General features: G+C 36.2%; 1 protein-coding gene across 1 annotated transcript; it reads right to left on the bottom strand.

Annotated features, from left to right (window-relative positions):
* Positions 1-676: 676 nt before the first annotated feature.
* On the bottom strand, positions 677-12,140 carry LOC115951356 (AMP deaminase). The gene is made up of 20 exons (XM_031068571.1): positions 11,534-12,140; positions 9,598-9,779; positions 9,302-9,509; positions 8,523-8,701; positions 8,364-8,415; positions 8,143-8,270; positions 7,848-8,027; positions 7,547-7,614; positions 7,271-7,413; positions 6,316-6,377; positions 5,157-5,270; positions 4,843-4,983; positions 4,016-4,168; positions 3,118-3,171; positions 2,932-3,042; positions 2,680-2,853; positions 2,502-2,582; positions 1,809-1,907; positions 1,289-1,410; positions 677-1,178 (listed from the first exon to the last, which is right to left on the bottom strand). The coding sequence occupies exons 1-19, from the start codon at positions 11,925-11,927 to the stop codon at positions 1,342-1,344; spliced, it is 2,592 nt and encodes an 863-aa protein (XP_030924431.1). The 5' UTR covers positions 11,928-12,140; the 3' UTR covers positions 677-1,178; positions 1,289-1,341.
* Between the last annotated feature and the right edge of the window lie 7,210 nt (positions 12,141-19,350).

Raw genomic sequence — 19,350 nt, 5'->3', positions numbered from 1 at the left:
ACAGAATTTGTCTGACCTAAAGAAAGGATGTGATGGGAACAAAGCACCCTCAATCCGACCCACCCCACCCTGCTGCCATCAACAGTTGATATCGTAGGTCGAGTTCAAGCCTATCTTACCCGTGATCAAGTTAGATTTAAAAACAAAGGCCCATTTGTTTTGATATAAAACAAACTTTTTTATGAAAATGTATTCCTCATTTCTTGTGTTCAACGCACGTAAAAATATTATTCAACCAGAAACATATTTGGTTAATCACAAAAAACAGGGTAGCAAGTGATTTTTGGTGGGTTTTTTGTCAACACATTTTCAGGTTCCAATCAAAATCCAAAAAAATAAATAGTTTTTGCCGAAAATGATTGCAACAAAGGAAAAATAGGACCGAAAAATGTAGTCTATTTCTTAGATTTCCCTCTTAAGATTTAGTTATATGACTACTTTAACTAAAAAATACACTTTTATTCCATGAAAAGTAATCCCCATGACAAAATCTTAAAAGAGGAACCTAAAAAACACCACATAAATATTGTACCTAAATCTTACCCTCAAATAAAAGGGGTACAATGAAACAGACTATAAACAAGGTAATCTGTATGACCATGTCATCCTACCATTGCACTCAGAAGCTCCAAATTGCATGAGCGTACACAAGCTTTATTGGAGACGAGCTCAATGCTGTAGCAGGGTGAAAATCGGTTTTCAGCTTTTAGTATTTTACTATCAATTAGCAAAATGTATTGATTGTAGGAAACAGTTCATCTTGTATGGGAACAGTACATTAGTAAGAGACCAATTTCCCTTCTTGCCATGGGTAAGCATTACATGATAGCATTTTACATATAACTTTGCTGCAACAGCCAAAAAAAAAAGGCCTAAGATGTATCTAATTATTGTTCTAAACTCTGCCATTGTTACTACAAAACCACTTCCATTATTTGCTCAGAGAAGAGATTGAGATCTTGTTGCTATAGGCTATATTCCAGATTGAGAATCTGCATGAGATAATGCGGATCGGCCATAATACAATACCCATGATGTGCATTGCTACCTCATCTTCAGACCAGGTTTAACTTCTGTTATCATGCCACTTGTGCCAAGCCAAATTTCAGCTAGAGCGTCAGTTTCATATGTATTCTCTTTTATGCAGATGAGCAAGTGTAATGCAAGTTCCTTGCCTCCTGCAACAAACAAGACACTCAGATTAACCTATTTATTTCCATTGAAGAAGTTCCTAGTAACCGTTGTCAAAATTACTTTAATAGAGAATGAAATACAACAAGGAGGTCACCTCTAAAAACATATTGATATTCAAGGATGGATTAGGTTCATTTGCCTTGCACATCACTTGTCCACTTCTTCAGGGATAATCGGCTTGCCCAGATAAACTTGTCGCATCTCGTCTCTCCAGATCTGCAATCATCACAATCACATCATTTAGTTCTCCTTATACTCCTAGGTTTGATTTGCTCCGGTAGAAATAAGAACAGAAAAGGAATATCAATAACATAAGATATGATCTAGGAATGTGATGTTTACTGAATTATTCACATAACATTAGAGGAAACAATAAATAAACTGAAAAGATGTAACATGTAACATAATAAAGAGGAAGAGCAAGAAAGACATGGGTCAGGGAAAAAGGGGAGAAGGGGGGGGGGGGGGGGGGGGGGGAGTGGCGTTGTGGGGAGATTTCATTCTAAGTATTGCATCTTCAAGTCCTCTAAAATGTAGGGTGGCATAATAAAAAGGCATTACATGAGTAAAAGAACCAGATTGAGCCATGCATGAAACCACAATTAAAAGCATACCGTATCACGGAATTCCAACCGAATATGAGGCACATTAGTTCTATGTATGTCATTTCCACTTGGTCCTCTCTTGTAGTATTCTTTCCCAATCCAGTGTGACTGAAACAGAAATTCCAATTGGGTAAGATATAAAAATAGGCAGGCAAAAAATCATCTATATGAAATATTATTGACATTTGGAAACCCTGGAAGTTTCTTCCCCTTCTTCTCTAGAACTTAAAAGAACTAGAATTAATTTCAGCTAATTTCATTATATGATACAACCAAGCAAGCAGTGAATGGTCAACCATGGATCAGGAACAAAATGCATGCTGGACAGATGGGTGTCCACGAAAAAATAAAGTAATTTGTATATGTTTTGTCCAGAAAGCAATAATATGTCCCATTCTAACTTGCATTTAGAATCTATGGCATTTAAGTCAACTGAGAATGCAGAATAGCAAAAAGGCCTCCCACTGAGCCAGAGCCGTAATGAACTGCTGCTCAAGCTATGTAGTAGCTGCTTTACTACAGAGCACCTAACAAGCATTTCTAGCACATACACACCCAACCCCAAGGGGTTGACCTAGCGGTTCCTAGTTCCTAAGGCTCTATGAGATCCAGGGGAAGGTGATTGCCATGACATTATCTTTGTAGCATCAGTAAAGAAGATGAACCAAAATAGTGGTATAAGCTCAGGATGAGGGTATGTACCTTGAGGGCATGTGAGAAACCTGATTGGTAGACTGAATTACGGGCGATCTCACATAAATCACATGAACTGAGCTTCCACACCTGCATGAAGGTCATTAAAATATTTGGGCCTGTATCTAGGTATGAAATTATGTGCATGCATAACTATAAATGAATGTATTCAAGAAATAGAGCTCACTGAAGCAGCTATGCTATATTCTTCCACCAGAGGTTCTTTTGTTAAGTGAATTTGCAGTGGATCATCAGTTGAAAGTGAAACATTGAGACCCCGTAAGAAAAAAGTAGGAAAGGGATTCCGATGGTAGTCCAAAAATAACGAGTTGTTGCTCAATGGAGACATGGCCAGACCAATCTGATGCAAATATTGCAAATATTGTAAACAAATATTGCAATTAATCAAATCATAACATCAATCTAAAATAATTCCTACCTGTGCTAGATAATACAGATATTGTAGTACAGGCGATTTTCTCAAATTGATTCCATGTGCAATATTATGAGCTGTAAGAAAGGTTGCAGCAAGGTGGTCGATGTCACCAGCCTGGAAGTACACTATACATAAGGCATCCGTACAATTAAATATCTGTATTAATTAAAACAACTATTCCATAAATACCTCCCCAGAGTGCGGACGGAATTTTATTGTCGTCATGCCTTTAGATTCACGAAGCTGAAAATAGTAAACATCTGACAGGTCAGAATTCAATGCATCTAAATCAAGACACGGGCATCTAGAAACTATTGCACTTGTCAAGACTACAAAAGACCAACACAACCAACATGTTAAAGAAACATTTGTTAAGTCAGACTCTTAAAAAAAAAAAAATTAAAATTAAAAAAAAAAAAACCCAATTTGTTCTGCTTATTATCAAAATGATTTTTTGCTGATGCTGTCTACTCTATCTGGAAGGAAACGTATGCTAGGTTTTTAGACATGAGAGCATAGACTATGCTAGGATTCTGGAAGAGATCACAAGGAGTGCCAAAAATCAGGTTATCAACTTCAGGAAACTGCAGATAGATCAACAAAGTACATGATTGCAGAGATCTTGGCATTTCCCTTAGTCAATTTTTAGTACATAGCTATATCTGGTGTCTTGTTTTCTTTTGTTTATGTTCTTCTTTGAGCTTGTAACTTACTGTGTTGGCTGTTTCTTTTTTACATTTTTATTTTTTTATTTTTTTTCCTACAGCATGCCCCTATGCCTTTGTAAGCAATAAGCAATGGCAGCTAATAACACGTGAGTCCTGCAATTGCAACTACTGCTAATGTTAACAATTAGCAGTTACTATTTACTAGCACAATTGCTCAACAACTACAGCTTGCCAATCTCTTCCTTCTGATGAATGCAGCTCCTTTTTTTATTTATATAGTAATATGCAGCTTCCATAGTTACATTATTTACTTTCTAAAGAAGAAAGAAAAAAGGGGTGGCATAAGGGAAATAGTTTAAACAACCAGAAATTGTACTCATAATAAATTACAAGATTGCTTGTGATTGTAGAATGCATACCTTGTTTAGTGTGTATAGGTTAGCATAACAGTAATACACATAGTATGAAAATGCTGGATTGAATACATTAGTCCATTGAGCAGGTGTGGGCATGTGTTTTGTGGGACGTCTTTCAGGCTTACTTTCATCATCCACCAAATCCAATCCCACAACCTGAACAAGCAAATATATGAGAAGTCAGATATCTTAACAGTTAAAATCTTTTTACCTAGAGATTTTAAATATAAAACGACAAACTTAACCCAAACACAACATGCTTTGTTCAAATCTCAAAAAATATAACTACAGTTTTTAAGTATAAAATACTTCTTTTATTGATAAGTTACACATGCACTCAGTGGGTTTTGAAACCATGATCATTCCATGTTGCTCTTACAAGGGGAGGAGATGCCATTTGAGCTAGAGCTCATTGGCAAAAGTTTAATAGCTTTAAAACTAAATCTTTCCATCAAACTAAATCTTTCCACATTCTTTCATATTTACCCATTGATTAAGTTCTGCAGGGAAGGATGTATTTAAGCCTTCATGGTTGCAACGAATTAATCTGATAATCATGGTAAACCAAATCTAAGACATAGGAAGTAAAGTTCTAAAAAAACCAAGTTTCATGAATCAAAACAAAAAAAACAAGTTTCGCTTAATAAAATAGTGTGTTTGTGTGTAGCCCAGGTTCCTGGCATTTACAATCTAATAGATTTTTTTATTTCTACTTAGTGTCAAGGATTTAAGAGAAGAGATGTAATGATTGCAGAAACAATTAGTACAATTGTGGCTCAATAACCATATTTGCTAGATTGAGAAGATTTTACAAACAAGATTTTTCATACCTGTTTCAAGAAAACATGCAACTGAGGATGTGAATCTGGATCCACAGTAACCTCAAATAATGGAATAAAGATATTGTCGAGAATGTTCTGAAATGATGTCACAATTCCCATTTCCTTGTACACATTGTACAGACGTGGAAGCTGAAAAGATTTTGGAAAAAAAAAAATAGGCATTAGATATTGACAAAATACTCAATTTGCTGAGGATGTGCCCTCTCACATTGCTGAGGTGTTGACAAAATATCTAGAATTTTCATCTCACTAATGAATAAGATTAATTTTGTTATTTGATTCTGACAGATTCTTGTAAGTACCTGGATCAACCAAACAACATTCTCACTGTACAGTTCATTATTCACTATCCAACTAGCCATTTGGTCCCACTCACTTTGCTTCCTACCATATATTGAGATTCTGTATTCAGCCATCTGCAGCAACAAAATGGAGAAACAGAAATGAATATAGAGCGTTAAAACATGTATGAATGAATAGTTGAACACCCCTTTCCCTCCCCCCCCGCCAAAAAAAAAGGGTGGTTCTGACACCCATATTGAAGGCAGTGAACATTCCAAAATTACACTGTGCAATGGTCATTCAGTGCTGGAATATTTCTATCATTACACATCACAGATGCTAAAATGTGCAACTGGCATAAATGGTAAAAACATAATTTCAACATTCACATTGTGTCCACTGGCAAGAATGTTCAACATCTTCCTCAACTCTGACTCATTTTGCATTAAGCTGCTGCTGTAAAGAATGTTTAACAAATGCTTTATACACCAAAAAAAAAATTGCTCTATAAGAGTTTTTCTGAGAAGTCGATTAATTTATTAGTGAAAGAACCACTTCAAATTCATTGTTTACAATACCTATGATCAGTGACAGAATATCAAAGAGAATGAAATGAGATGAGAAAAAAAGAAAAGAGGAAAAGAACAATACGGTCAGCATGACTTAATACTCAAAACACACAATACTTTATTGACCAACTCTTCCTTGTTAGAGTACAATAAACCAAACCCTAATTGAATCAAAGCAAACCCACACAGAAACTCATAAAATAAGACTGACTTATTAAGAAGGCCCACAACTATGGCTCATACAAAAAAAAAAATTACAGAATTACTAAAATTCCCTCAACTCTAGAATAACCAAATAAAACACACACACACACACAGTGGACACTTATTCTAGGTTTTTGCCTTATCCTTAGGCTTCCAAAGTGGATATTGTTTCCCTAACCACACTATGGTTGCGCCATCATAAAGCTTGAGACCCAATCAGCACAACAATGCAGTACAATGCACCAGGCTCCTTTGAAAACAATTTTATCAACAATATATATATATATATAAATATATATATATTTGAACATCAAATGTTGACTCGTTCTACAATTTAAAAAGAAACAAAAAGAGAATACACTAAAATATAATAAACATATAAGTGAACAGGAAAGCAAGTAAGCACCTGATATTTACTCGCATCGAGATCAGAAAACACTTGCTTTGTCAGCTCGCCAAGGAAACGACCTATTCAATAAGAGATGACAGACAAATATAAGGATATAAGGATTGGTAATCAATAAGGGACATATTCCAAATATCAATCTAATCATCATCTTCTCTTATGAAAGAGGAGCTGACAGATTACAGAACATCAGAAAATAGAATTAAAACCTGCTGAATGAACTGAAATCCCCTATCATACAAAAGCTCTTAACAGAACAATTCTACAAGCTCATTCACTTATACCTTTCTCTTGCTAGAAAGGAGACAACTTCAAGATAAATAAAGTTCCAGTGAGAGGAAAACAACGAATTGCTCAATTTGGAAGGTACTTCAAAAAATGTTGTTTGACATATCTATCAATCTAGGTGAAGGGTGCAAATTTAAAGCGCATAGATATTCTCAATCCTTGAGAAAACTTATTGCCTAGAATTCAGAACTAATTTTCCCTTCCACAGTAAAATATATCGTGTATTGAAAAGTACACACAATAAAATGCATATTGTTCCAGCCTAATCAAATTTTTCATGCCCATCTATTGAATTTGTACATATATATGGCCATGAAACAAAGTAGACAGATGACATAATAATGTTAAAAAAGCCAAGCACCCTATGCTGTCAAACTCACAAACTACATCAACTACCCTCAAACTAAATATTGGAAGTCCTTGGTAGAAAAAAGTAAAAGTTCATTCATCACTCTATCATAGAAAATCCCACAGCCAACCAAGTTCCACATGATAATTGTTTTTTTTATTAAGTACAGAGTTTATTATAAAGGTGAAGATGGTCTCGTGTGTACCAAGTTCTACATGATAATTGACTCAGTTTTAAATAGTAAGTGGCTTGATGCAAGAGAATACAGTAAGGAGCAACCATACCTAGTAATCAAGCAAACAAGCAGGATGCACATACCTTGGATAAGATTATCTTGCTTAAGGAAAATCTCCCGGAGCCTACTTTGACCACAGGGGTTGTACTTAAGATTGAACTTATCAAAGCGATGAAAAGTACTCTTGTCTGCATGAACATCCAAAAGGTCAACATTCAGATCATACCTGTTCAAACAAATGCAAAAGTGAGATCACAAACTGTCTCCAAATATATAAATAAGTTTATTAACAAATATTTATGACAATGAGTAAAAGTATACATCTTCATTTGGGTGAGAGCAAAAGAAGATTTCTTTACCCAGTTAGATCCAAGCTCTCAAATACTTCTTTCAAGGTCAGATATGTCCCATCTCGAAAAATTACAACCTGGGAAAAAAAGTATAGGAAAGTCAAGGCTATGGAGAAAATTCAATGCATTGGGGGAAAAAAAAAATCTTAGTTCATGCTGGGAAGGGAACAAAAATTTCATTGAATTCAACAGGCGCCATATTTCAAATGAAAAGATTTCTTTTTAGTAAGGGATAGCTGCATTTAGAGTCAATCATAACCATCAGACAGACACATCAACAACAGATCAGCATAAAAATTCAAATTATTACCTCATCAGGCTCTTTCCTCAGCTTTGACTTTATAAACCTTAAAAGATGCTTCTGGTTCATGCACGCTGAGTGATGAACATGCGTATCAACTTTCCTGACATTATAGAAGTCACGATGTGGAGCACTTTTCTGAGCAAGAAATTCTCTATCCGCATTAAGCATCAAATGAAGATTGAATTTCTGGATTGCACACAAATGAGCACATTAATAAAGATATTATTATATGTAGTAGTAAGATATAAGAATATTATCATGCAGCACAATTACTAATAATCATCAATGGAAAACCATCTACTTGTTCCAGAAGATTAAGCCGATGATGACATAGAGTTCTAATATTCCCAGCTGCAATAACTCGAAGTATGTGATGCAGATCAGTGAAAAAGGTTGTTGCATCAGCAACAGGGAAAAGCTCTTCTTTAGCTGTGAAAAAACCAGGTAAACATGCATAAACATCCCAGTAGGTTAACACAAACTTGTAAAATATAACAAGCAAAAACTATCTAGCAATCTTACAATCCTTATTTGCATAGACATGAATGACCCCGTCTTGCATGTCAAAATAATGCTGCATGAAATTTGGAACATGTTAGAGATAACAATGGAATAGAAGTAGAATATCTTAAAGCAATGCATTATGGAATGCTATTATTCAAGAATCAAAAGAAAACTCACACCAGAATTTCCCTCAGGACTATAAGAAAACGGCTCAGGATTAGGCTTTGGAGTACTGGGATCAGATATAACTTCTTTTACCCATGGAGCCACTAATTCACTGAATACATATTTTTTTCGCATTTCAAGGCATTCTTGAAGAACCACGTAGGCCTCCACTTCATCAGGTGATGGCACCTCTGGTAAAATATACAGATGTTAGAAATAACAACCATTGAGACTTGCTCCTCAATTGCAGATCCTAATCTAGGATATAGTATTGAGAGTAGCAGGCTTAAAAGTTAATAGTACAGCCTTTTTTGAAGGAGTAACTATAAATCACTAACAACCCTGCTTGTGTCTGTGTTTAGTGTCATATATTTTCTTCATAGCCGGTGCCAAGCCTAGAAAAAGGAAGATTGTAGTAGGTTGATGGCCAACATAAAATTTAGCCACGTTATTATAAATGGAACCACGAAAAAGAATACGTGTACCCAACCCTAGTTAATCTGTTGAAGACCCAAAGCTGATCCGAAAAAATTTGGGAGTAAGGCTAAGGCTTGGTTCTCGTCATCATTGTTGTAACTATAAATCAACTAATAAAGGTGCTTACATAAATAATCATCAAGATTGTTATACTTATTATTTTCTAAGTCATTAACTAATTAAGGAGAAGGAGAGAAATAAATGAAGGCTTTATAGGTGTAAGTCTCAAGTCCAACCCAATAAGAGTACTCAGCATTAACACTATATATCTGACAGATAATTTACATTAAAGAGAAATGACAGGCAGTCCATACCACTAGGTGTTATTTTAAGCCGAGCAAAAATTTCTTGTTCTGGCTCCTTTCTCAGAATATCAGCTGCAATTGGGTCGGGCTGAACACCGTGCAAGTCACCAGATATACTATGGGAACGAATCATACTAGAAGCAACTATAGGCTTCTGTTCTCCACTGGCCTTAACGTGGTCTGGTAAATTCTCATATAGATTTTTACACTCTGGCCCCTGCACAAAGAGGTACAAAGCAAAACTTTCAGCTTCTGAATGGAGTTTCCTTCAGCGGAGAACAAAAAGTACTATTATATAAACTCACAGCATTTCCATTAGTGTGCAGATATGTAGTATCTAGTTTAGCATTGTCAGTCATGTTATCTTCATCCTCTGATCCATCTACACTCTCGAAGGCACTAGCACTTGCAACAGGAGACTTGGGAGAAGTTGGTCTGATAAAAGAACCGGTTCTCTTGGTTGAACTTACATGCCCAGCAGATTTCCCTGAAATAAAAGAATTCTTTCCTTAATCAGTAAAAGATAAATGGCATCAACTCCAACCCTGCTCTCTCAAAAAAAAAAAAAAAAAAAAAAAAAAAACAGAGTGGGATTAAGAAAACAATCCTAAAGACAGGAAGGACATCAAAACATTCTGTTTATTTTCCCAGGACCACCAGCAGTGTTGTTGTGACTAAATACCATGGTAGCTAAAATTAGTGTCGTTTTCATTGATTAAAAGCAGGTAAGCAATGAATATCTGATTCTACATTCTTTGACCATAGTACAATTAGGTGATTCCAAAAGAAAGGAAGGACATCAAAACATTCTGTTTATTTTCCAGGACCAGAGGAGTAGTTGTTGCTGAATACCATGGTAGCCAACGTTAGAATAGTTCTCATTGATTAAATGCACCAGCAATGAATTTCTGGTTCTACATTTGTGGGCCATAGTATAGTTAAGTGATTCACAAAAGTCAAAAGAGTCTGATTCTGATTCTGTAAAGAAATCAATAATGTTCTCTCTGCCAATTAAGCCACTTATTTGGATTCCGAGATGGGATAACTTGGAGGTAGATGCTACACCAAAGATGACAAATCTTCACCCATGAGAACTTCCTGATGGGAAACATTCTACCTGGGCACTCAGCTTCCCTTAAATATTTCAAGTGTTTTGCTATTATACCATTTATGCTGTGTTGTTTTCTTTCTGCCCCTCCATAGCATCTTCCTTCCACATGGTAATTTTTTCCCTCATTTAATAAGAAACTTTCATGATTCATCTTTTCATCGAGAATGAAAAGATAAAAATGGTATAATAGAAGGAATATATTTAATAAGAAACTTTCATGATTCATTTTTTTCCCTCAAATTGCAAGCTATATTATTAAAAAATTCATCATTGCTTTGAACATAAGCAGTCTGCCTATGCTAATCAACTTATATAACAAGCCAACTGTAAATCCCCAGATGTCATCAGACATAGAAGGAATATATGTGTGTGTGTGTGTGTGTGTGTGAGAGAGAGAGAGATAGAGACTTAAAATATGGGAAATCTAAGATTGGGACGCAAGGTCAATGGGAGCTAGAAGAGACGAAGTCACGAAGGGGGAATTGAACTGATTCATATCCTATTAAACCCTTACACCAATTCAAAAAAAGGTTTTAAAAACAAAAAACCAAAAAAAAAAAAAAAAAAAAAAAAAAAAAAAAAAAAGCAAATGATGGGGTTGAATATGCAGAATAACATCTCTAACCATATTTTGAAACTAGTTTATTCCTCATTACTTCAACTCATACAATGTAAAGCATCTACACCAACAAAGCCACTAAATCTTTCCAATAAATATAGCAAATTAGACCTGAACATTTCAAGATTGACCATATACCACATAACAAGCATCCCAATAGCAATACCCAACTCAATCTCAATTTTCCTTAAAATATCCAATCCACCATGAAATTTGACCATTTTATAATATAGCAGTAAAACTTATTAATACCAAAAAAAAAAAAAAAAAAGAGGTTTCGCTTCTTCATGAAAATAACACTATTCTACACTATAATACTATAAATTAACATAAAATATCAAAATATATAATGCAAACAAGAGCCTTATAACTATTAAGTACATAAAAACGCTGCTCCAATAGAAAACCCTATCTATCAAAACCGTGACAACAATTCTCGAATATTCATATAAGCGAAAAGAGAGTTCAGTTCATGATCACTCTCCCGGGGAGTATTCCGAGTGAGGCATACCTTCTGGAAGCGTGTGGAGCCTCGGCAACCCTGCGGGAATCCCGTCCATGTGGATAGGACCGTTGCTCCGCCTATCATCGCCGTCGATTCCAGCCCCGCCTCCTCCGCTGCCAGGTCCGCTGGAGATCGCCGTGACGTCGGGAAGAGAAGCCGAGGCGCGGCGATAGTAACCGTAACTATTTCCCTTGCGTCGCGCGTGGCTCCGGCGTTTCTTCAAATGCTGAGTCGCCTGCGGCGAGTCGAGGTCCGAGTTATCGTCCCTGTCTTTCTCCACCGTTTTCGCGAAGTCAAGCAACTGAGTTAGGGTTTTCCTGTGCATGTAATAGGCCGAAACCGCCACCACCGATGCTCCCACCAGCGCAGCCATCGCCAAATGCAGCGCGTACGCGTCCATTTCTCACTCACTTTTTTCTCTTCTTCTACTGAGAGAGAAATGGTTGTTTGTGGTGAGAGAAAGCAAAGCGAAGCGAGAGAGAGAAACCCTACTGAGAAGTGGAGAGCAGAGGGAGGTACCACCTCTGTTTGATTTTTTAATCTGAACAATTGAGCCTTGCTCTGGTATTTATAGCAGAAGCAAAAGCGACGAGGAACTCAGCATATTTTGATTCTTTTTGTTTTGGGATAGAAAAAAGGAAAAAAGAAAACGCCTGTTTAATGTAATAGAGTTTTTACTGTATGAATTAAATATACAGTTTTTTTTTTTTTAAGGCAATGGCCTCATAGCCAAGTGGCACCTAATTCCTTTGTAATCTGTTGCTTAGAGATTCTACACCTTGCACTTATCAAGCAAAAAAAAAAAATATATATATATATATATATACAGTTTACGTTTATTTATTCTCAAAAAGGATAAAAAGGGTAAAATGTAAAATTTATTTTCTAAATTTTACCGTAATTCATTTTAGTCCTTTAAATTTAAATTTAAAGTTTATTCAATTTTTAATTTTTCTGTCACCTTTCGTTAACATTTAACAGAAGTTTATGTAAATATTATAATTGAATAAACTTGAAACTTAAAGAACTACAATGAATTCTAGTGAAAATATAAAGTAAATTTTGCATTTTAGCCATAAATAAATAATATATATATATATATAAAAGAATATGTTAATAGTGTTTGCAAACAGATTTGTGAGAGCCATTCCAAATAGAGTAATTGGGATCTCATAATGACTAAGATGTGTATCATGTATGAATCTCTTTATATATATATATATATATATATATATATATATACAACATATAAATTCTACTCTAACATAATTTAAGTGTATATATGCGTGGAGCTTTCTCTTGAAAACTTGAAACTCAATTCTTACCCCTTCACACCCCACAAACACTTATACTTATAAAATGACCATCGCACTAAAGGTGTGCGATAATGTGTATCATGTATGAATCTAACTAGGGTTTGCAACTTCGTTGTGGCAAAGAAACTAAATTTGCAAAACAAAAGTGGGATTCTAGTTTTAAGATATTTAATAATGAAATCGTCACTGGAATGGACAACATTTAAATATTCCTCTACTGCCCATTGTTGGTCTTAAGGGATTAAGGAGGCTAGATTAGTCAAAATATGATTATCAGTATAAGAACACAATATGCTCCTACCTTTTTAAGGTAAGAAGTCATAGAAAAAATGTTTGAAGCCAATGTTCGAGTACTAACACTGTTACCCTCTCACACTCTACAAACACTTATACTTATAGAATGACAATCACACCAAAGGTGTGCGATAATGTGTATCATGTATGAATCTAACTAGGGTTTGCAACTTCATTGTGGTGGAGGAACTAAATTTGCAAAACAAAAGTGGGATTCTAGTTTTAAGATATTTAACAATGAAATCGTCATTGGAATGGACAACATTTAAATATTCCTCTACTACCCATTGTTGGTCTCAAGGAATTGAGGAGGCTAGATTAGTCAAAAGATGATTATCAGTATAAGAATGCAATATGCTCCTACCTTCTTAAGGCAAGAAGTGAGAAAAAATGCCTAAAGCTAATGTTCGAGTACTAACACTGTTGTGCACTCATTAATGAGACTTCAAAGTCTCACCTCCATTGAAAAAGAACAACATTTAATAAACAAATACAATATCAAGTTGAAAATGACTTGATTCCCTATAAAATAAGTCAATCAACTCTAAGAAAATACCATTTGTACATTAGTTTTGTAATCTATAACCATATATTAAGGATGACAAAATTGGACACGACCTGTGAACCCAACACGACACGACATGAAATTAGTAAGTTATGGGTTGAGACTTAATGGATTCGTGTCATATTCGAGTTGACACGACTAACTCGTTTAATAAATAGGTTGTGTTAGTGTTCAACCCATGAAACTCGTTTAACCCGTCTGACTCGTTTAATTAAATAACATTTTACCAATATACCCTTTAAACCCTAGGTATATAAACTTATTAATTGTTGTGATTTATTTTCTTTGACATATTGCAATTGATTATTTGTGATATTGAAATATGTTTTAGTTTTAAATGATTATTTGTAGTGCAGTTACTTGTTAATTCTAAATTTTATATTAAAAATATTTATTTGTTTGTTTTTTCATAATTTTTTTTTTCATTTTGATAAAATCTGATAAACAAATCAACACGACTGACCTGATTAATAAATGAGTTATGTTAAGGTTAAAGAATCTTAACCCATCTAATAAACATGTTGGGTTAGTGTTAACTCATATACTTGGATACTCATGAGTTGACACGACACAAACCCAATATACAAACACGAATTGCCACCCCTACCTTATATATATATATATATATATATATATATAGAGAGAGAGAGAGAGAGAGAGAGAGAGAGAGAGAGAGAGAGAGAGTATTGTATTTTCACATACAACAATAATATGATCTTATTATTTATGTTACACTTTTTCTTTTGGAAAGGATTTTGTGTTACGCTTAAAAGTAAAAATCATAATATAAAGTATTATAAACTTGACGATGTAGGAAATAAACCTGAAATTCCCAACCTGTGAGAAGCAAAAAATAGAAAAAACACACGCTAAAGAAAAACAATCATATACATAAGACAATATTTACGTGGTTCAGCAATTTGCCTACGTTCTCGAAGTTACAGGGATTTCACTATCATCAGAGAAAATACAAAGTGCGGCTACAGTGTTTCACACTATTCAGGTGGTTAACCGGATCAAATACAACTAGGCTCTACAAATCCCAACAAACGATATACACAATAAATTAATATTGTGCCAAAGGGGGAAAGAGTTTAAATACTACACAAATCAAAATCGCAATGGAAATTTGCGTATCTTTTTCCTTATTTTTTTATAATTGTTTTAGGAAGTGATTTTCTTAATGGACTTTCTCTCTAAATTTTTGGACTCTTGTAAAGAGTGGAGGGAAAAATTAGAAAAAGCTAAAAAATGAGTGGTTTGCTTCGTATTATCGCCGCTTTTTTCCATTATAAAATGGAGTTATGGGGTATGGAGTATGGTTTAATTATTTTGATTTATTATCAAGGTGTGGCTTTTTGCTATAAAAAATAGACAGTGAGAGGTGGGGCGGGTAGAGTAGGGTATGGAGCTTGTCGGGTAGGGCAGGTAAGGAGGGTGAAGTGGGGCAGGGCTTGTGAAAAGGAAGGGTTTATTGCATGATTGGGGCAGAAGAGATATGGTTCTTGTGCGTAGAACTGTGCGGTGTGAGTCATTTTCGTTATCCTATACATTTGTCCCACACATGCCAGATTTGCCATGTAGCTTGCAAACACGTTGTAAAGGACACAGGACTGCAAAAGTGTGTTATCCACTTCATACTTCATAGTCTATTATAATCAAGATGTTTTTCGCCCCTTGGGGCATGGGGCGTCGGTAAGAGTTTTAAACTGGCATCACGTCATGTTTGTAACAGTATGCTGGTTTTGAGTCACACGTTTTAGTGAAAAAATGATGTGTTGTGATGTTGTTAGCCCTAGCGTATCCAGAAGTGTCCCACACCATATTGAATTCAGGTTTAAGTGAACAGGATCAACAAAAAGTCAAATAAAAATATGCCAAACCGGTAAATAAGAACTTCATTATAGCAAAGTGACGAAAGTTCACTGAATCCAAAACAACAAAAAACTAAACAACTTACAACCTAGACTTCATATCAATCGATGGAATAGGTCAAACACACTTTGAAAATTAAGTCAAGTCAATTGAAATAATTCTGGAATTGAATTGCATAATAATGAAGTTTAGGAAATTTCATAACCATGTTTTTTTGGCTTAAAAGATGGTATTTATAGTAGTTTCTTTAGTAAGGTGGGTGATCAATTCCATATAAAGTGGGGATCCTAATTCTTAATTGCACTTCATCTCCTCAAGTCAGTTAAGGGGTCAGGCTCTCAAAGCATTCTCATCAAATATGTAAAAAAATATAGCATTTAGTATCTCAAAACACTACTTTTATAATACATCCAATATCAAAGGTTTTATTTTTATTTTTACCACTTTATTAAAATATTATTTATAATTCCCTTTTTTTAATCCAATAAGAGAGAGAGGCACAAGAGAGAGTGAGAGAGAGAAAAAGAAAAAGAAAATAAAAAATTTTAGCAACTTGTTATAGTAGGGTGTCAAAGATGACACTTCACTAGCTATAGCAAAAATGCCAAAAAATTTAAGAATAACATGCTTGATGTGAATGATATTTTAAGGGAATGAGAGTTAAAATTAAGATTTAGCATTTTTCACATCTTTGATGTGAATGCTCTTAGGGTGCTATATAGTGAGGATTTATCTCATTACAATGAAAAGAGAGTGGGAGTTAGCATATGCTCTTAGGGTGCTATATAGTGAGGATTTATCTCATTACAATGAAAAGAGGGTGGGAGTTAGCATGGGCGGCACTAGATGTATTTCAGGGGGTTCAAATGAACCCCCTGACTTTTTATTAAAAAAATATTATGTATATAATATTTTTTTTACCGGTTTAATTTATCATTAAAAATATTTTTGCACACCGTGGCTTAAATCTTGCACACCCTGATCACATATCAACTTTACTATTTTTTTTTTCCTCAAATCACTAACTTTATAACAAAAAATTATTATAACATGATAACAATACACATACATGTATCAAACTCTCTGTATTTCCTGAATATTAGATTATATTAAGTTATATTATATTTAAACTATACATGTATTTATCATACTCATACACATCACAATTCACACAAATTACTTTATAACAAAAAAATAATAATAATAATGCACATATCATACACATACGCATAACAAACAAACATTCATTCTTTACTCTTAGAATTAGAGATATCAAGATAGTCAAATAGAGAAGAGAGATGAGATGAGATTCATGAGAGAGATTCAAGTATTTGATTAGTTAAGTAGACACTTAGTGTATTAGTGATGTATGGATGTGTGTGTGGTTGTGTTAGTTAATAATTCATACAATGCTAGTGAGATGAGTTTTTCCATTTAGTTTAAAATATTTTTATAAAAACAATGACAAATAGATAGTGACAATTGCATAAAAATTAAAATGTTATATAAAGTCAATAAAATGAAATAGTCATTGTGGGGCCCAAATAATTTGTGGGCCAGGCCCATTTGCCCGTGGGGAGTCCAAAGGCCCAAGCCGAGGAGGGCTATGGCCCAAACTCGATAAAATAAAGCACAAGATAGCCTTGGAATACAGCCGAGGACAGTTCATTCCTCGGCAAACCCAAAGTCCCACCGGAAAGAGGGGTAAAAGCGGTATAGGACTAAGCTTGAAAGAAAACCTAAAATATCCAGGGAAAGCTGCCTTTACTGCCATTCAATACTCTGCACCTGACAGAACCGTATTCTTTGGCTTTTACAACCACCCCTAACGACTTTGGGTATGGGCTGATGGGACAAGTATCAGTCTTGGAAAGGTTGACCCTATACGTGGACGAAGGACAGTGAACGCAGGCGAGTATAAAAGGAAAAATAAGTAACCTAGAGAAGGGGCTGGGAAAAATGGCCAAAAACCAGAGCCTCCCAGCCCACCTCTAGGAGAAAGACTCCAGGGGTGAAGACAACTTGACCACGCATGAACACCACGAAAAACCCACCGCCTGGTAACCAAGGCCTAGCCTTTCAAACCCACGCTCTACAAATGATATTGTTTGGGCCTTTTTACGTGCGAACCCAACACTGTTACAGTTCGTTACGAATCGTGTCCTTACAATTGGCGCCGTCTGTGGGGAAGGCTTGTGTGTTGGTATAGGCGGTAGGTCGAGAGAGTTCCTTTGTCATTTCTAACAACTGGTTATAGAGTGTTAGTGTAAAGTTCCGCTAGGGGCTACGCTTCTTGACTAGGGGCTACGCTAGGTAGCGTTAGTCGCATGGATAACTCTAGGGGCTCGGCCGAGGAGCTAACTCCCCTAAAGCCAAGGTCCCACGCAATGAGAAAACTGGGTTTTGGATAGAACCAAGGCATTGCATGGTCCTCGGACCCAAGCCTATGAGGAAACCAACTACTTGGATGAGAAAACTTGGTTTTGGACAGAACCAAGGCATTGCATGGTCCTCGGACCCAAGCCTATGGGGAAACCAACTACTTGGATGAGAAAACTGGGTTTTGGACAGAACCAAGGCATTGCATGGTCCTCGGACTCAAGCCTATGGGGAAACCAACTACTTGGATGAGAAAACTGGGTTTTGGACAGAACCAAGTCATTGCATGGTCCTCGGACTCAAGCCTATGGGGAAACCAACTACTTGGATGAGAAAACTGGGTTTTGGACAGAACCAAGGCATTGCATGGTCCTCGGACTCAAGCCTATGGGGAAACCAACTATTTAGATGAGAAAACTGGGTTTTGGACAGAACCAAGGCATTGCATGGTCCTCGGACCCAAGCCTATGGGGAAACCAACTACTTGGATGAGAAAACTGGGTTTTGGACAGAACCAAGACATTGCATGGTCCTCGGACCCAAGCCTATGGGGAAACCAACTACTTGGATGAGAAAACTAGGTTTTGGACAGAACCAAGGCATTGCATGGTCCTCGGACCCAAGCCTATGGGGAAACCAACTACTTGGATGAGAAAACTGGGTTTTGGACAGAACCAAGGCATTGCATGGTCCTCGGACCCAAGTGGGGCTGGATGAGAAAACTGGACAGAACAAGGCATTGTATGGCCTCAAGCCTATGGGGAAACCAACTACTTGGATGAGAAAACTGGGTTTTGGACAGAACCAAGGCATTGCATGGTCCTCGGACTCAAGCCTATGGGGAAACCAACTACTTGGATGAGAAAACTGGGTTTTGGACAGAACCAAGGCATTGCATGGTCCTCGGACTCAAGCCTATGGGGAAACCAACTACTTGGATGAGAAAACTGGGTTTTGGACAGAACCAAGGCATTGCATGGTCCTCGGACTCAAGCCTATGGGGAAACCAACTACTTGGATGAGAAAACTGGGTTTTGGACAGAACCAAGGCATTGCATGGTCCTCGGACCCAAGCCTATGGGGAAACCAACTACTTGGATGAGAAAACTGGGTTTTGGACAGAACCAAGGCATTGCATGGTCCTCGGACTCAAGCCTATGGGGAAACCAACTACTTGGATGAGAAAACTGGGTTTTTGACAGAACCAAGGCATTGCATGGTCCTCGGACCCAAGCCTATGGGGAAACCAACTACTTGGATGAGAAAACTGGGTTTTTGACAGAACCAAGGCATTGCATGGTCCTCGGACCCAAGCCTATGGGGAAACCAACTACTTGGATGAGAAAACTGGGTTTTGGACAGAACCAAGGCATTGCATGGTCCTCGGACTCAAG

The sequence above is a fragment of the Quercus lobata genome, chromosome 7 (assembly GCF_001633185.2).
Source record: "Quercus lobata isolate SW786 chromosome 7, ValleyOak3.0 Primary Assembly, whole genome shotgun sequence".
In the NCBI taxonomy this organism is placed as follows: domain Eukaryota; kingdom Viridiplantae; phylum Streptophyta; class Magnoliopsida; order Fagales; family Fagaceae; genus Quercus; species Quercus lobata.
The sequence above is the reverse complement of the archived record's forward strand: the minus strand, read 5'-3'. Positions and strand labels throughout refer to the sequence as shown.